The sequence below is a fragment of the Pectinophora gossypiella genome, chromosome 9, assembly GCF_024362695.1.
Source record: "Pectinophora gossypiella chromosome 9, ilPecGoss1.1, whole genome shotgun sequence".
NCBI classification, from domain to species: Eukaryota; Metazoa; Arthropoda; class Insecta; order Lepidoptera; family Gelechiidae; genus Pectinophora; species Pectinophora gossypiella.
In genome coordinates, this window is record NC_065412.1 from 8,485,112 (window position 1) to 8,504,149 (window position 19,038).

Genomic DNA, 19,038 nt, shown 5'->3' on the forward strand with positions numbered 1-19,038 from the left:
TAGGTGAATTGCTTTGTTGTGGCCTTTTAACCCGTCTGATCATTACAAGAATAATGAACACCTTGTAAAGAATGTACAAATATCTGATTCAGTTGGCGATTCGGTATACATTTAAAATGAGAAACATCATGAACAATGTCACATAGCCGCATTCTTATGAGTCATATGTTTTTCTCTAGCATCCACGGCGAGTGTAACAATCGTCATTATAATCGCCATTATTTTCTTATCACGTTCCGATCTTACGTTTGAATGGTTTCCTTTGCAGAGAGAATTAAAACTTGTTTATTCAAGTGAAATGTTCTACTGGGTTTCTTTTAATGTGATCTATTTCAGTAGGAGTCGAAATTAAAATCTGCTACTATTTATCTCGAATGTTTACAGACAGCAAACAATCAACAGAAACAATTTACATATTTGCTGTCTGTTAATATATTTTTTCTTTGGACTCCCCTTTTAAATGGGACTTTAACATAGCTGGTAAGGAGTGGGCGTAGTATATATACTATAATTGTTGCTTATGCAGATTTTATTTGCTGGGACTGAAGAAAACCCGCGGTGCAAGTGAAGATCCGGTTTATTTGGCAAACAACATTAAAAATACAAAGTTAAAAAGTAAAATACAAGTAAAAAATCTTAAGTAAAAATTCGTAAATAATCGATGTAAAATCAGTGAGAAGTAGAGAAGAAGTGATTCGTGACGTGTCCAATCAGATTCTTATTGGAAATCTTCGGTCCGGAACTAGCGGGCTGTGCGCGCATTACGTCGGCCAATCAGGAGCGCCGCGCCATGTATCCGCTCCTCGCGTCGCTCCCCGCGCCATGCCCCGCGTCGCTCCCCGCACCGCTCCCCGCGTCGCTCCTCCGTTTCGCGACGCAATTAGCGGGTCGTGCGTGGATTAACTTAGCCCGCGACCTCCTCTTCTCGGCTGTCCGTAACATCCTCCCCTCGGCGTAGATCTTCGCAGCCTTCTTTCACCGGGAGGACGGCGAGACGTCGTAGAGGTCGGCGGAATATCCCTCCTCTCGTTCGTACGTCAGCGACTCTGGTCAGTCCGTCGGGTCCTTGATGCAGTCGGATTACTTCACCTCGTGGCCAGATGTTCCTCGGCAGTACTGGATCAGTGATAATCACGACGTCACCAACTTTCAGGTCCGCTCCGCGCCCGCTCCGTGTGCCTCCACGTGGTATGAGTGTAGGTAGGTACTCCGTTAGCCATCGACGCCAAAACACGTCAGCCAGCGCCTGCGTGGCTCTCCAGGTCCTCCTGTCTACCTCCCTGCACGGCCCGGTAGTGGGTAGGCCGCCGGAAGTCCCCAGTAGGAAGTGATTCGGTGTTAGCGCCTCCATGTCTCCTGGTTCAACTGGCACGTGAGTGAGAGGGCGTGCGTTGACCGTGTACTCTGCCTCCGTGAGTAATGTGGCGAGTACTTCGTCCCTGGGGTAGCGCTCGTGTAGTGTGGCGACTAACGCTGTCTTAACCGAGCGTTAATACGCTCGGTTAAGACAGCGCTCCCATGCTCCACCTTGATTCGGTGCCCCGGGTGCGATGTATTTCCAGTTCGTTCGTTGTAGTAGAGCGAAGTCCTTGAGTTGTGGACCCCACTCTCGCTGCGCTGCTCGCAGCTCTTCGTCCGCGCCATGAAAGTTCGTCCCATTATCGCTGTAGATTGTTACTGGCCACCCCCGCCGCGCCGCCATCCGCCGTAGGCACATAATAGCGGAATCCGTAGATAGCGACGGTGAGATCTCTATATGGACCGCTCGCGTAGTGAGACACGTAAACAGGGCGCCCCAGCGCTTTTCCTTATGTCGCCCGACCGTCACGTACATAGGGCCGAAAAAGTCGAGGCCCGTGTAGCTAAATGGCCTCGCGTGCGCTGCGAGTCTTTCGTAGGGCAGGTCTCCGTGAACTTGCGGTCTCGGTCTGGCTTTCTTCACTTTGCAGAGTTGACATGAATGCTCCACGGCTCGTACTGTAGGTCGTATACGTGTGATATAGAACTTCTGTTTCAGGTCGTTGACAACTTGCTCTCGGTTAGCGTGGTTCGCCGCCTTGTGTGCGTGCGCGACGAGTAGCCGGGTGAAAGCGTGGCGGCCGTCCATTATTAGCGGACTTTTTGACTGCTCGCTTATTCTCGCCACGCCCACGCGACCGTGTAGTGTAAGTAAGCCTCTGTCGTCTATCCGTGGGTCGAGCTTACGCAGCGCGCTGTTCGGACGTAACTTCAAGTCCTTTTTCAGTCGTTCTATTTCGTCGGAGTACGAGTCCTCTTGCATTTTCTTATACCATAGCTCTTCTGCCTTTGTGATATGGGCGAGTTTCAGTGTTCGCGTTCGTTTCTTCATTTTATCGACGGCTAGTAAGACGTAGGCTGTCGCACGGACGAGTCTCTCGTAAGAGGAGAACCGACTTATGTCAGGTAGGTAGGCCGGCCCCTCGCTGTTGTCCGTGGCGCAGACTATCTCGTCTTGTCCGTTGTCATTTTCCTCTTCGGTGCGTTCCGATGGCCACCTTTCTTCTTCTTCCCGGAGGAACGCCGGGCCAATGAACCATCTTTGGTCGGCTCGCACCTCGTAGTTAGGTCGTGTGGCGTCGTCGGCTACATTTAACTCGCTCGGTATCCATCTCCATTGTTCGATGTGCGTGAGGTTAGCGATCTCGCCTACGCGGTGAGCTACGTACGGCGTGTACTTGATGATGTCGTTGCGAATCCAGTGGAGAGCGGTCTTCGAGTCTGACCAGAGCACGATCCTGTCAGCCTTCTGTCTATGTTCTTCTTGTATACTGTGGGCGAGTCGTGCGCCTATGAGGCTGGCTTGCAGTTCCAGTCGCGGTATGCTCTGTGCCTTCACCGGTGCTACCTTAGCCTTTGCGCCGGCGAGCGTGATGATGACCTCTCCGTTTTCGTATTTAATTCGCCAGTACGCTACCGTGGCGTACGCTCTGTCGCTCGCGTCGTTAAATACGTGTAGCTGACGTTCCAGTACTCCCCTCGTTGGCGCATAGCAACGGGGCAGTTTAACTTCTCGCACGCTGTCGACCGCTCGTATCCATTTAGTGAAGTCCTCGGCGGCTTCTTCCGGCACTTGGTCATCCCATCCTATCCTCTGTTGTCTCCATAAGTCTTGCAGTAAGATTTTAGCCGTTATGGTGAGATGGCTTAGCAGTCCAAGTGGGTCGAAGATCGACATGACAGCGCTGAGGGCTTCGCGCTTAGTCGGCGGGCGTGCTGACGTCTTGACCTCCTCCGGTACCCTAGGCAGCGCGGTGTTGAACATTAGTTCATCTTTAGTGGCCTCCCATATTAGACCTAGAGTCTTGCCTTGATGACCAGCGGTTCCCATTTCCTTAGGTAGCTGCGCGCGGCGGTCCGGGGGTATGTCTCGTATTACGTCTTCATTACTCGAGTTCCAGCCGGCTAGTATGAACCCGGCTTGCTCGTGTACGTAGGTTACTTCGTGTACTGCTCGTGTTGCTTCCTCCTTGGTCGCGTAGCTCTCCACGAAGTCGTCCATGTAGTGGCTCTCTGTTATCGCTCGGAGGGCCACGGGGTGTGTCTCAGCGTGCGCGCGTGCGTTGTGGTTGCGCACACTGTGCGCTAGGAATGGTGAGCTCCGGGCGCCGAATATCATCGATGACATGACGTATTCCGTGGGTGGCTTCTTTCGTTCGTTACCTCTCCACAGGAACATTTGAGCCGGTCGATCTTCAGGGCGAATCTTTACTTGTAAAAACATCTCACGTATGTCGGCGGTGACGGCGACCTCTTTCTCCCGGAAGCGATAGAGAATTCCCGGTAAGGCTCGCAGTAAGTCGGGTCCATCCAGGAGGTGATCGTTCAGGCTCTCTCCTCTCGACTTGGCGGCTGCGTCGAAGACTAGGCGTACCTTCCCTGGCTTGTTAGGGTTCGTCACGGCGAAGTGAGGTAGGTACCACGACTTGTCGTTGTCTCTCTCGTCTCCGTTAGCTACTGCGGCGTATCCCTTCGTGAGTAGGTTCTCTATCTGGCTTGTGTAGGCTGCCTGGAATTCGGGGGACTGATCCATCTTCCTCTCGATAGTCCGCAGTCTCCTGAAAGCCATCTCATAGCTGGGCGGCATGACTACTTGCTCGTCTCTCCATGGCAGGCCCACTTGATATCTTCCGTTGACTCGTTCGATGGTTTTATTGAAGATGTCGATCGCTCTCTCTTCGGCCTTCCTCGGCTTCGTTATCAAGGCAATTCCTAGGGCGTCGACGTCGTAGTGTGTTTTGATGAGCGCGTTTAATTCCTCATCTTCATTAGCGAAGTTCCTCACGTCTTTTTCCGTCTTGGCGTGTACGTGGAGGACTAGTTGATCCTCCCCTCGGTACAAGCTCCGCGGCACCGTGCCATGTATCGTCCATCCCAGCTCGGTGCGTGATGCGATGGGCTCGTAGCGTTTGCCGATGAGGATTTCCTTCGAGATAATCAGATGCCAGTTGTCGGCGCCGATCAGTAGGCTCGGGCGCGCCGATTCGTAACTCATGTCATCGAGTGGTAGGTGCTTCAAGTGTTCGTATTCGATGAACTTCCTTTTCACCGTCTGGCTTCCGATCGTAAGTTGTTTCACCGTGTGGGCGGTGATGTCGTGAAACTGCTCTTCATGTTGGCCTCGTACTTCAATCTTGACGACTCGACTTTGCGTCTCCTTTTGACTCGCTGTGGCCCCGTGTATGTGTAGCGGGCTCACATGTCCTCTGGCGCCGAGGTCGTTCGCTAGGCCTTCGTCCATGAGCGTGATGGTAGCGCCTTCGTCTAGTAGCGCGTACCTCTTCAATGACGGTCCTCCCGGTACGCGTATCTCCACCGGGCACACCTTCAATAACACCTTGACCGGGCCGCTTGTAGTGGCCGACGCGGACAAGACATTTTCCTCGTTTACTGGCGGTGGCTTCGGTTGAGTAGCTGCGGCGGGCGACGTGTCCATATGCAACGTACTGTGGTGAGGTAAGAGACAGTTTTCTATTCCGCACCTCTTTGCTTTACATGTGAATCTCCTGTGCTTTCCGTTGATGCACTTGAAGCATATTTTCTCTTCTTTCACCCACTGCCATCGTTCGTTGACCGTCATCCTCTTGTATTTCTTACAATCGGGTACGTCGTGGTTGCCGCCGCAGCATAGACATCGTTTTGTGACGGCTTCCTTTTCTCTCTCGACGGTCGGTGCGGTGGGTGTTTCAGTGGTTGCGTAGACTTTCACGTCTTTACGTGGCCTTTCACGTGAAAACGACTTCTTTTCTTGATTGTTGAAAGTCTCCTTCAGCGACTGGGGCGATGTGGCGTATGAAAATCGCATCGCACGGTCGGCCTCACGTTCCAAAAATCTTGACAGCGTTGCTATCTCCGCTTCCGATGGGTCTCCGTGTTCGTAGGCGAAATCATACCACCTAGACTTGAGATGTGGGCTTAGCTTCTCGATGACCTCTCGTGTGAGCATGGGGTTTCGGAGATATCCTCTTTCATCGACGCCACCTAATACGCATACGATGTTCTTTAACTTGACCGCGAGGGTGTTCAATTCGCCCGCGGACGTACCGGACTTAGGTAACTTCTTTATATCTTCCATCGCTCGTTCGATCAACATCTCTGGTCTTCCAAAACATTGCTCCAATGTTCGCATAATCTCGTCGGGGCTAGTCGCCGAGTATAGCAGCGCGGCGACTGTCTCCTGTGCTTTCCCTCGTAGACAGTTCCGTAGCCGTGCGAGGTTCTCGTAATCGGAATACTTGTACATCGCCGTAGAATCCCGCATGGCCGCCTTGAAGGGTAGCCATTCCGTCGCGGCGCCGCTGAACGTAGGCAGCTCGTGGGCTTGGCGGGGCACCGGACGTTTATTCACGATCTTTTCTAGCGCTTGTGCTATTCTATCGACCGTGTCCTCTTCTTTATTCGTCGCATGAAAGCTCGTACGTTGATTAGGAATAGGGCTAGGCGGGCGTAGTTCCGTCTCTTTCCCTCGTGCCTCTCGATTCCATCTTCCATCTCGCTCGCTCGCGTGCGCGTTTCTCGCGCATAGAACAGGCTCCATACTGTGCTGAGGCGGGCGTCGTCCCTCCCCCCGCGGCTGGCTGTATTCCATTTCAATCAACCAGTCGTGGACGCGTTGCTGTTCCTCCGTGTGCGTTTCAGCGGCGATTTCCTGTTCATCGATTTGGCTTCCTCTTTCGCTTTCTTCCCTTATCATTGCGACGCTCCGTTCAAGTTTCGCCTTAACCTTAATGGCTTCTAGACGGAGTTCCTGCTGTTTCATTTCAGCTAATTGTATCTCCGCGTCGAGCTCGGCTTGTCTGATACGCGCCGTCGTACTTGCTGTGGAGCGGATCGATCGCACGGAGCGGGTACTTGCTCTGACAGGCGGGACTTGCACCTGCCCCCCTTCCGTGGACGTGACGAGTCGTCGTTGCGGGACAACCGTGTTCGCGGACGCTGCCGGCGTGCTGGCAGGCTGTTCATCGATGTGCATGGCTGACGTCGTGGTGCGCCGGAGCGCGGCCGTGTCTCTCTCGATGAGTACCATTGGCGCGGCGGAGGCGGGCGCGGACTTCTCTCTATCTTCAAAGGTCTTCTCTCTGACTTCAAAGGTGTTCTCTCTAGCTTCAAAGGTGTTCTCTCTAGCTTCAAAGGTGTTCTCTCTAGCTTCAAAGGTCTTCTTGCTCCTCGTGATGGGCATTCTTCGGCGTAAGCCAGAAGCTACCGCAACCTCGAAAAAGGCTATACGGCTAACTCGTAACCTCGAAAAAGGCTGTGCGAGTAGCAACTCCCGCTTCAAGGAGTCACTTTTCCGTCCTAACGGACGTATGATGTGCACACAGCCTCCCGTTGGCACCGTTAGGTGGACAAGACTGCGCTACCTTGTTGAAATTAGAAAGTTGAAACTAGAAGTTGAAATTAAAAATATATCGATGTTTTTATATCGATGTTAGACCAATCTTCAGTCTTGCGGTTCTTGATTGTTCCTCTTCCCTCTTCAGACTTCCTCTTCCCTCTTCTGACTTCCTCTTCTCTCTTGAGACTTCCTCTTCTTTTTTCCGTATTAAGAGTAGGCCTTCTTTCTTGAGAATTCGTCTTCGTTCTTGAGGGTTCGTCTTCTTTCTTGAGGGTTCGTCTTCTTTCTTGAGGGTTCGTCTTCTTTCTTGAGGATTCAGGTTTCTTCTATCCGACGACGAAGGACCACCGATGTTGCTTATGCAGATTTTATTTGCTGGGACTGAAGAAAACCCGCGGTGCAAGTGAAGATCCGGTTTATTTGGCAAACAACATTAAAAATACAAAGTTAAAAAGTAAAATACAAGTAAAAAATCTTAAGTAAAAATTCGTAAATAATCGATGTAAAATCAGTGAGAAGTAGAGAAGAAGTGATTCGTGACGTGTCCAATCAGATTCTTATTGGAAATCTTCGGTCCGGAACTAGCGGGCTGTGCGCGCATTACGTCGGCCAATCAGGAGCGCCGCGCCATGTATCCGCTCCTCGCGTCGCTCCCCGCGCCATGCCCCGCGTCGCTCCCCGCACCGCTCCCCGCGTCGCTCCTCCGTTTCGCGACGCAATTAGCGGGTCGTGCGTGGATTAACTTAGCCCGCGACCTCCTCTTCTCGGCTGTCCGTAACAATAATAATACACCTCTACATACTCCTTAGTGGATACAGGTATCCGTATAGTGCTACTACGTATGCACGTACTAAGTACTTTATTTTTTATAAATAATTATAACTCAAAGAATAATTCATAGGTTACATAGGTACTTTATTTAAAAAACGAAGAAAATATTTGGAAATTTAATTAAACTCTACCATTTTTATGATACATAGGTAAATATCGTTGCGAGGTCTCACGACCAGAAAGCAAATTTATAATTCAAGACTCAAAAACAATCTCCCCATAAGTCGTCGATCGACAAACTACGTATAGCATAGCCTTTAAATAGACTTGAAACCCTGAAAATTGGAGATTCTGGCAATATAGATACTAGACAGGTTTACTTTACGAGACGATTTCTACAAAACAATTCAATATGACGTGAAACAATAGGGTAGGCTAACTCCCCTATGCCTAATCTACTGCAGGCAGTCTACACTTACAATTAATCATATTGTCAAGCATTCTGTTGGAACCAAGAATCACTAGAGATTATTGCATACGAGTCACTTTACTAACTAACATGGGCTTACCGTCTATCGGAGTCTCATGAGCCACTTCAGGGTCCTTAGGCGGCTCAATATTAATTAGTTAGGCCAGTTATCGACGTTAGAACCCACGTGAAAGAAGAAGAAGTCACTGAGGTAGGTACTGTATTGATTCTCAAACGGAAACCCCGATTCGAACCGCGGTACTTGTATTGCGCAGTTTTTGCTAACACAATTGGCTCAATCATTATAGATGGCAATTCGACTCACCACCTATATCACGTTAGTCTACCGGAAAGCTCGATGAAGCGTTGGTAGTTAGTCGTGAGCTTATAGTAAGTATGTTATATTATGTTTAATTTCAGAGACCGGGTTGACACAATCGATATCGTGAAGCAGACAATGGACCCGAAGAAACCAGTTCTTAATATCAAACTTGATAGAATAATCCAGAGGGGAACTAAAGGGTTCATCGTGTTCAGTTACAATGGAAATATGGAAACTGCTACCACTGAGGCTTTCTTCAAGACTGTTTACATCACCGATCAGGAGGTAGAGAGGTAAGGTATTATACAAATAATCAATAATAACCCTGTTCACGACAGAAGAAGATGATACATACTAAGATTATAACATGTATACCAAATCAATACTAGAGTAAGCGATTATCTATACACAGTATTTGATTACTGAACAGAATGAAATGATATATTGATAAAGCTACAAGCATCATTTAGGTAGGTATGTATAGTATTATCATTGGCTATAAGTAATTAGAAAACATACAAACATACCTTTATTCGCATCTATCTCATAAATAATTAGGTGCATGGTCGATATTCATAGAATCATTTTAGACGTGAACCTGAGTCTACCTTTACGATATTTTTTGTTCGCCTTTAGGTCATAATTAATTTTGTGCAGTGTGATTCGTTTCATTTTGTTCCAATTTGTGCATAGAAGGTGTATTTATTTCACTTTTAAAATGTTCTACTTTAAATTGGCGTCATTAGATTTGTGATCAATTGATATGGGGTGCCTTAAAGTAATGGTATTTGGTGCATGTTTATTTTTCTTTAAAGTTTGGGACACACGTACTTCCCTCGTCACTTACTATCATGAAATATAGTAGTCAAATGTGACCCTTTGGCGTAATTTTTAAAAAAGAGAGTCTAGTAAAATTAACTATTATTGTACTGTAGCTATTCGTTGCCAGTGTAGCGCTTATCTTTAGCAATTATGATCGGTTTCGATTGCATTTTCATTACTTCGGTTAATAGCTGTGTTTGATGTAAAATGATTTCGCTATGGTTACGCCTTACGTATAACTCCGAAATCTCAAATAAAAATTCTGTAGGTAGTTTATCTCTAGTTTTTGACAATAACGATTATTCATTTTTGACTATTTGATGCATGATTTTTAATAGTAGCGAAAGGATTATTGGATACGGCCTCTTATCCAAACAACACGTTGTTATCGTTGCCTCGACCGACATTTGCATTGGCTCTGCCGACAGCAAAATTTTACACGTTATTCTCAACTTCGAATTAATCAAAGGGCAGTATTTATTGCTCTGCTTATATGTACGTAAAATATAAAATCTGCAGATTGCGTAGGCAGTCTAAATTGTCATTTCAGCACACACTTTTTCACGCAGGCATCATTGGCACATGAGAGGGTAATTTTGTCGTCCGCAGCCCTTATATTACGGGAAAGGTCAATTACCATAATTCCTACTTTCCAATTCGTTACGCTTTCAAATTATTCACCGAATAATTTTACGTGGGCACATTTTGTAGCCCTGATAAATAGGTGTCCTTCCTTTTGATTTTGGGGTGTTTTCATACGTTTTGTAAGAGAATATTTTAATGTGATGTAAATATTATGCATAAAGTTTAATTCACATAATTATGTTTATGTAGTATAGGTTAGGATAAATAATTTACCAAAGACTAACCTGTTGGTGAGTTCTTATGGTAAGTACGTAATAGGAAAAATACAATCGAAACCTCACAAAATCAAGTCAATCTGATACTATCTTGACTTGAATTCCACGAAATGACCACTGCTGCAATGATACTTGCTGATAGACTGTGTATTGTATATCTACCGGATAAACGTCTATTGGCAGTTCTGTTATCTGTCAGATATTAATTTTCAGGACTGATACAATATCTGACAGTTGTCTGTTAGTTCTGTAAGTAGAGAAAAAACCTTATCTTTTCACGTGATGATATATTGTAACTTAGATATATAATATAATGAAGTTAGTACATCCTTGAAGTTTTATATATTGGTGTATAGTGTATCTTGTTAATATGGTTGCGCTGCAAAGTTTTGCATCGAGAAAAATAACTTCAAGAGCAGTAGGTGTAATACAATACAATACAAAAACGCTTTATTGCCCATAATAACACAGCCTATATACGTCCCACTGCTTGGCACATGCCTCCCCTCAATCAACCGGAGGGGGTAAGGAGCATACTCCACCACGCTGCTCTAATGCGGGTTGGTGGAGGTGTTTTTACGGCTAATAGCCGGGACCAACGGCTTAACGTGCCCTCCGAAACACGGAATCATCTTACTTTTTCGGACAATCAGGTGATTCAAGCCTGAAAAGTCCTTACCAAACAAAGGACAGTCTCACAAAGTGTTTTCGACAATGTCCCCATCAGGAATCGAACCCGGACCTCCAGATCGTGAGCCTAACGCTCTAACCACTAGACCACGGAGGTTGTTAGGTTGTTTATTGCACATATAAATACAAATTAGGCACATACTTATTGAGTGAATTAGTCTATTATTATTAGCTACTAAATTTTTGAACACTTTTTCTTCCTACTTTATTTTATTAACCCTAAAAGAGGCGTGAAAAATTGCTTCATCCCTTTGTATAATTAAATGGTGTTAATTAGGTCCTTTATCTCTTTTGATAGTAAACAAAGTAGACTAATATCCCTCACGTAAACACTTTCAATTAGAATAGAATTATAAGTCTTTTAATGTCTGACTTTTAGCACTAAAGCGGGCTCCATCGTTTATGTGTAGTGACTTTGCATATGTAATAAATTGTATATTTCACTATTTATCCGGATAAATGGAGAGATTCTTTTCTTATCCGGTGATATAATAACAATATGTTCAGGCTAAGGTTCACTACCAGTGGCGCACAGGCTATTTTTGATACATAGGCAGGCATTTGACCACAATGTCATTTGATGGTAAGGTAATGATTGATATGGCGGTGAGGGATTATTGTTTAGATATAGCCCGAGATAGAGAGAAGTAAATAAAAGGGAGAGAGGTCTTTGCCCTGCAGTGGACTATTATATATATATATATATATATATATATATTTATTTAATATGTTTATAACTTCATTTGTTTCAGGATCGTAGCAGGGACACAACTGCGGCCCACAAATGCTAGACGTATGTTCCCTTGTTTCGACGAGCCGAGTTATAAGACTCCTTTTGAACTGAGTGTTGTACGGCCCAAGAATATGATTGCACTCAGCAATACACCCGTAGCTAAGACCGAGGAGATGTAAGTAAGAATAGAATATATCGACCCTTAACTTAGAGTACGTTCAGATGACAAGCGCTCAACGCGCGTTTTGATAACGCGCGTTTACAACTACATACATTTTATTCAGGCTGTACACATGCTAACGCGCGTTTTAATACAGCGCGCGTTGAACGCTGCGCTAGCGCTCGACTGTTGTCAACGCGCGTCAACGCGCGCCTTGAGACCATTGGTTTTCTATATTTCCGTTCACTTGAGCGCGCGCTTTCGACGCGGATAGACGTATTTTAGGGTTCTTCAGTATCAGTCCGTCCAAAAATCGTCCGAAATGGAAACCGAAGTAACTCATCAAATGACTTGATGGACATTCTGAAGAAGTTAAAAAATTTGGGTCCGAATTGCCTTAACTTAGGATACAAAATTATGTACTGGCTTTCAGTCAGCCTGTGTGACAAAATTGGGTGGACCCAATATCTGCGTCTTCTGTCGCGTCGTTTCAGCCGTCGGTATAGAATCACTGTTAAAACTGTTTCAACGTCCATCTTCAACAAATGTAAGAACTGTACTGAATACCATGACGGTCGCGGCAACGCGCGTTCGACGCCTGACAAGCGCGTGTCATGTAAACACTATACAAAAATTTTACGCGCGTTGATCGCGCGTTGAGCGCTTGTCATCTGAACGTAGCCTTAGTTATAGACAAAAACTACTTTCAAAATTAAATATAATTTTTGCATAATTTAAATGGACGGTCATTTTTCATATAGTTAATTTAAGACAATTAAATTTTTTTGTTTTAAAAATCAGACTTCTTCCAAAAACTGTAGGTTGGAGAGACCGTGAAAATTCCGTGCTTTGTTTCGGTCGGAGTCCACAGATCTACATGAACTTCAGGTTACGAAACACTGGAATATAGTAATAAAACACAAATAGCTAGATAAAGTTGTGTAGATAAGTATCGTAAATACTAAGTATTGTGTGTTGCGGCGGTGTTGGTTTAGCATATTGTTGCAGTGTAGACAGCAACCCTATTACTCCAGAATCGAGGGTGATGTACATCTAAGTGCGATAAATATCTGAAATGATCGACCATTTCATGAAATGGTCGTATTTCATGAAATGGCCAACTTCAACTGACCATATCGTTTAAACGTCAGCGTTTAATGACATTTCCATCCACGTTTGGCCATATCATTAATGTAGGGTGTCCATGATAAGTGATGTAATAAAAACGCGAAATAAGGTAGGAAATAATGTATTACTCTAGTACAAAGTACAAAAATGTTTAAAAGTCAATTAAAAATTAAAAAGTCATTTTCGATTAACGGAGTGTTGATGTAGTTGACATATACGCCGTAACTGCATCTCGCTTTGAAGTCGTCGTCATATTTTTTGACACTATTTCATGCCATTGGTCATCATTCAGTATACTTTTCGTGTGTAAGATAAACATACTGGCGGCGTAGGGGTGGCCCAAGGGCCACCCCCGCCGCACCCTAACCTACTGTTATGCCTTGTAAAAATTATAAAAAAAAAGATTATGACAATTTAAATTATGACAAAAACATTTATGCGTTTTAATAGAATCCTGTTTCAAGTAGTTAATGCCATCTGCGGCATATCTACAATAAGTCACGTCAAAAAAAGAAACTTTACGGACAGTAGGATCGTCTATATTTTTCTTTTTTAAAATTAATATCTCTTCCTTCGCAGTTTTAATTATATCATATTTTGAAATCCAATAATAATCCATTGATTTACGTAGCGTGGTCACTCGACCTTCATTATTTGCCATATAACCTAAAAATAAAAATAAAGTTGCTGTCTACTGTTAATACGAGTTTTTCTTTTCACCTTAGTGTCAAAACATTGCTTCAATACACTTTTATCTTATATATGCTCATTATTATTCGTATTATTCGCGTTCACACAAGAATAATTATTGTCCGCCGCCATTATGCAAAACATAAACAAAGCGACACCAGCGCCACTACCGGTGGATAATGTTACTATTTTACGATATGATCGCTAACGTTTGGCCATATCATGAAGTAATCATGCATTTAGTTGGTCATATCGTTAAACGTTTTGTGTTTATTGATCTGGCCAAACCACATCATGATGTGGCCAACGAATGTTGTTCTATTTCATGAAATACGACCATTTCATGAAATGGTCGATCATTTCATGAAATGATCAATTCTATGATATGGCCACGATATATACACTGCACCACGCACATACAGCGATCAATTCCAGGATGTTTTATAGAAAAGCCAGGTCAAGAGCACTCTAAACCGGCGAGCGTGCATGAAGAACTTTTATGATAAATAATTTCTTCTATTGTAATAACACTTTGATGATAGTGGAATAAGTGAGAGTGGTGTGTCAGGTTCGTAGTAACTGGAATTCCAAAGAGAAATAGGCTTGATCTTATATGTATATATGTATGTGTTTATTATAGTAAGGGGGGGGGGGCACATCGAAGCATCATCTAAAAAAACAACATTGCAATTTGACATTTGCGCATATAAAAGTAAGTGCGCAATGCAAACAAATGTCAAATAGCAGTAGTATTGCTTTTTTAGATGATTGGCTTCGATGTGGTCTTTTTACCCCCCCTATTTAAGTTACCAATGAAGAACGAAATGTCTGAGTCAGAATAAAGCGTAAACAATCGCTTCACATACAAGGTTAATGGAATTCTTGTAGATAGTTAGTCGTTTGTCTGGTTTCATTTCAGTCGTGATGTTTTAGGCTTCCTAATTTAAATAGGTTCTGAACTGAGGTTCTTCGCAACAAGGCACAATTCATAATGTTCTTTTATCAATTTGAATAGGAAAGAATTTGTATAGGTATTACAAAAGGACGCCACACACAAAAACAAGACAATAACATGAGGTGGTGGTGGACATCCTGAAATAAAAGGGCATCACTGAGCAGAAGTCGCGGCATGAACCACGAAGCTGGTATTATTACGTGGACCCTGCTGAGTGAGGCACCCACATCGTGTTCCATAAATATGAGTTCATAGTGTACATAGATTATAATTACAATACCAATTTGTGAATATCGATCTCTCGTTTCCTTTAGTACTGGAGAACCAAACGCAGTATGGGATCACTTTGAGAAGACGCCTCCGATGTCAACATTCACACTTGGTCTCGTCATCGCTGACTTAAAGCAGCTGGGCAACTCCACGGTGGTCACAGATGATGCCGGTGGCAAAATGGGTAAGGACAAATATATAAAGTAAGGCCATTAAAATTACAAAGCTATTTAAGCAATCTGTTTTAGTGTATAAGAAAGAAAAGAAGAAATATTCGGCAAAAAATAAATTAACATTACTTACTTCAAAGAAGTAAAATTTAATAATTATTATAATGCCGAATTTATTATTATAGTCTAGCCCAGCAGTGGGACGTACATAGGCTGTTTATGTTATGTTATTATAATGCCGAATTTATTATTATAGTCTACCTACAGCTAGGTTATGACGCTGATTTTCAAAGCTTTATCTAGTGTTTTATGTATATAAATTCAACAGTTCCACGTGTATCACTAGTTTGTAAGAGAAGTAGAGCCGCTTTCGTACAGCATTCAGACTTTTAAGCTTATCCGTCGCCACTGAAGAATGTGCGAGGAAAAATTCAATTTCTCTTTGAAATTTGTCGCATCCCTCAGGCGCATCCACGTTATCTCACAGGGACTGGAATCCATTTCGATCCGTGTGGTTTAAATTTATAGACGGAATTCCTGGATTTCGAATTAAAATATTTGTTTAGGAACAATTTCGGAATTATTCAAGCCATCCACTGCCCCGTGCGAGCGACCTGCGTTCCTTTAATCAAATGGGTCATCGTCGTAAGATAAACCCGAAGGCCTTAAATATCACTCACGGGATTACAGGAATTGCTTTCCTATCAAAGTTATATGTACAGCTAACTAGGTACGCACGAGTTTGCACCGTACCATGTGGTGGATAAAAATCTGCAAACAAATTTTATTTTCTTACAATTTTATTTATACAAAATGATTCGCACTTTTAACAAATATACGAGTATTTATTAAACTTTGCAGGGTTTAAGTACCTATAGGAAGTATTGTTGAACTTTTAGTTTGAAGCTGAAATTCTTAGCATTCTTAGGTTTTCAACTATTTCGTCTACATGTTCTATCGAGACCTGAGTTCATTAAGCATTAGGTACTTGAGGTTTGACAAGTGAACCGTAATGTAGCGTAATATTACACACAAACTATTTACATTGAACCTATGTATCTGTCTAACTAGTTAATATCACCTTAGTCGATATAGGCCCCCTTCATCTAAAAAACCCTTTTTCTTTTATGGATATGTTTTCTGTCACACGAATTTATCTTCTAGGGGCGATGACTAGTGATGAGCTACTAAATCTATGAATGGTATCACCATACGATTCATTTCAGGACTTTGTACTAAAAGTGGCTGCAGGTTGTAGTCGGCTAGCGTGTGGGTCTACCCACTTTGATGAGATTTGAGAGCGGTTTCATAATATTAATACATTTATTCAAACATCACCGGGTTCATTTGACTTAAGAACAATGTTAGTTACCTACTTATGTACTTTATAAATTAAAACATGGTAAATCAAATTCACTCATCCTATGACTGGCCTTTGTGAAAGTTGCTTAACTTCAACAATCGCAGACCGAGCGCGTTTACCGCTGCGCCACCGACCTCCTTTTTTTTTCATCTCGAGCTCCTCCGTGCTTCGGAAGGCACGTTTAGCCGTTGGTCGCGGCTGCATTAGCAGTCGTTAATAACCATCATTCCGCACTGGGCCGCGTTATGGTTTAAGGCCCGATCTCCCTATCCATCCATAGGGAAGGCCCGTGCCCCAGCAGTGGGGACGTTAATGGGCTGATGTTGATGAAATCAAATTCAACCAGTTAGTATGTACGTATAGTATATCTTTAAATTTCACAGAGCTCCGCGTTTGGGGTCGCCCAGAGTTCCTGCCAGCCCTGGAGGGTATCAACGAGAAGTTCGTACGAGTGTTCACCGAGATTTCCAACTACTGGAATTCTTCGCTGCCGATACGCAGGATGGACCTCGTGGCATTGCCCAACTACCAGGGGGTGAAGCCTGCCGATAACTGGGGGCTGATTGTTTTCAAGTAAGTAGCGGCTCGTGAACTTGTGTAGGACCTTTTTTACGTAATACTATCTGTTGGCGTTAGTTCATCTTGCGATGGATGTAGCTCGGACTGTGTAGTCCAATTAGTATAATATATGTATAATCGTGAGCTTATAGGTATGTATACCTATTATGTAACGAGCTGTTCTTCCATCAGCGTAAACCTTGGCTAATCTCCTAAGAAGATATAGCGAGATGATTTAATTCGCAAATGTTGATTGAGCTTCACATGTCGAGATAAAACTGTAAAATTTAAATAAAATAATTCAAAATAATTCAAAAATACAAAAATTTGCATTTTAGTCTGGATACCTATTTATATGCGAATTAAATTTATACCAACAAATATTAGTCCAAAAATAAGTTATACCTAACAATTTTGTAAAACACATGTAACTTAATAAATTGTATTACGTATTTGATAACCAATAATGAACTTTAAACCTATAGTTAGTAAAGATACAAACCTAACAACACTGTCCATCCACTTAGTAAACTTATATCTTCTTCTATCGAGTGGATTGTCAAGTGTATTAACTCTATCAACCCTGGTGTTAGGGTTATTAATGAGCCACCATAGGCCCCTGACATGACTCATGTAACGAATATGTACTTACATCAGTAAGAACCGAGACCAACGGCTTAACATGCCTTCCGAAGCACGGATTATCTTACTTTTTGGACAATCAGGTGATCAGCCTGTACTGTCCTACCCAAACTAGGGATCACAAAGTGATCAAAGTGAGTGTGTTAATTTATATCTTACCAAAATTTATTCATCTATCACCGATTACTAAATAATAAACAATAAATTTGAAAGAAACGAAAATAACCAACATTTTAAGTAAAATAATTGCGTCTATTTCAAAGCTTCGGGGCTTCTTACTGAATTTCTAATCGACTCTTAGAGAAGTAAATAAATTAGGCTATAGTCCAAAGCCAGTTGAGTGTTTAGAATGACAATAGATAAGCGCTTAGAGTCTAAAAGCCGACGTTATCTCATCAGTGCTGAATAAAGTTGTAGGGCCTCGAGTTAAGAATACTGATAAGCGCTGAAATAATATCGCATACGAGATTGGATGGATGCTTATTTTATAATGTTATTTGTTCAATGTGCAATATGATACACGTACCTACTTATTACAGTGGTATTTAGTTATTGTTTAAGTTTAAATAGCCTACATACGTCCTAATGCTGGGCACATGCCTCCCCTTAATCAACCGTAGGGGGTACCACGCTCCTCCGCGGGTTCGTGGAGGCGTTATTAATAATGTTAATGTTTTATAAATCCTAGATTGTCTTAAAGTAGAAAAGTCTGCATAAAAGTGGTTGAATGTTTATTATTATTATTCAGGGCTGGTCATGTAATTAAACGCCCAACGTGAGATAATTGGGTAGTTTTCTGGGTCAACGATAAATACTGATTACTAAATAAGGACAGACGGGTGACAAAAGAGTTTTTTAATAATGAAAAATGTAATTTATGACGTCAGTCACGTTTTTCTATGACGTCACAGGTTGCTTTTCCATACAAATCCGTTTTGACTTTTAGTAAAAAGTAACTGGTTTGACTAGTTGGAAACTACCCTATTGTTTATCCGTAGGTTCGAAGGACCAAATTACGAGTATGTTGAGGTCTGGTCTTGTAATAAAACGTGAGGTAATTGGATTTATTGGCAATGCGTGTGATGCTTGTTACACACAGAGAGAAATATTGGTAGAATAAAAATTAACACACTAAAAATATATTTTGGTTGGTTAGAAATTATCCTGCCTAATGTGATGAACTATCTAAACGTTAGTCTTCTTCTCTCGTGTGAATTGTGAGATCAATGACCTCATCACCCTAAAAGTTGTTCGAAAGTAAGTTGATCCGTGATTTGGAAGACGTTAAAAGGTTGGTATATTCTCTTCTATCGTGTGGGTTGTGAGGTGAATTACCAACCTCATCAACCCTGTTGTCAGGGTTATCGTAATTATCTTTAGACTTCTTTACTATGTGTGGCTGCAGAAAGTTCAGGTCCGTTTACTCATGTAAGGAATATTAGCGTATACTATAGTCTGTGTAAAATCCACCCATTAAGTTTATCCATGCGCTATCCGATTTGACTTGCAGTTTTCCTTCGCAACTTTAAAGCGAAAAAACTTTTATTCCCAACGATCTTAGCTCGGAAACAAGTATACAAAG

General features: G+C 43.1%; 1 protein-coding gene across 1 annotated transcript in view; it reads left to right on the top strand.

Moving 5' to 3' along the window:
- LOC126369570 (aminopeptidase N) overlaps positions 1-19,038 on the top strand; it is a 38,365-nt gene that overhangs the window by 7,971 nt on the left and 11,356 nt on the right. Inside the window, exons 4-7 of the mRNA XM_050014049.1 lie at positions 8,514-8,708; positions 11,540-11,695; positions 14,768-14,907; positions 16,640-16,829. Of these exons, the coding sequence (XP_049870006.1) occupies positions 8,514-8,708; positions 11,540-11,695; positions 14,768-14,907; positions 16,640-16,829 (681 nt within the window). The remainder of the gene's footprint in view (positions 1-8,513; positions 8,709-11,539; positions 11,696-14,767; positions 14,908-16,639; positions 16,830-19,038) is intronic.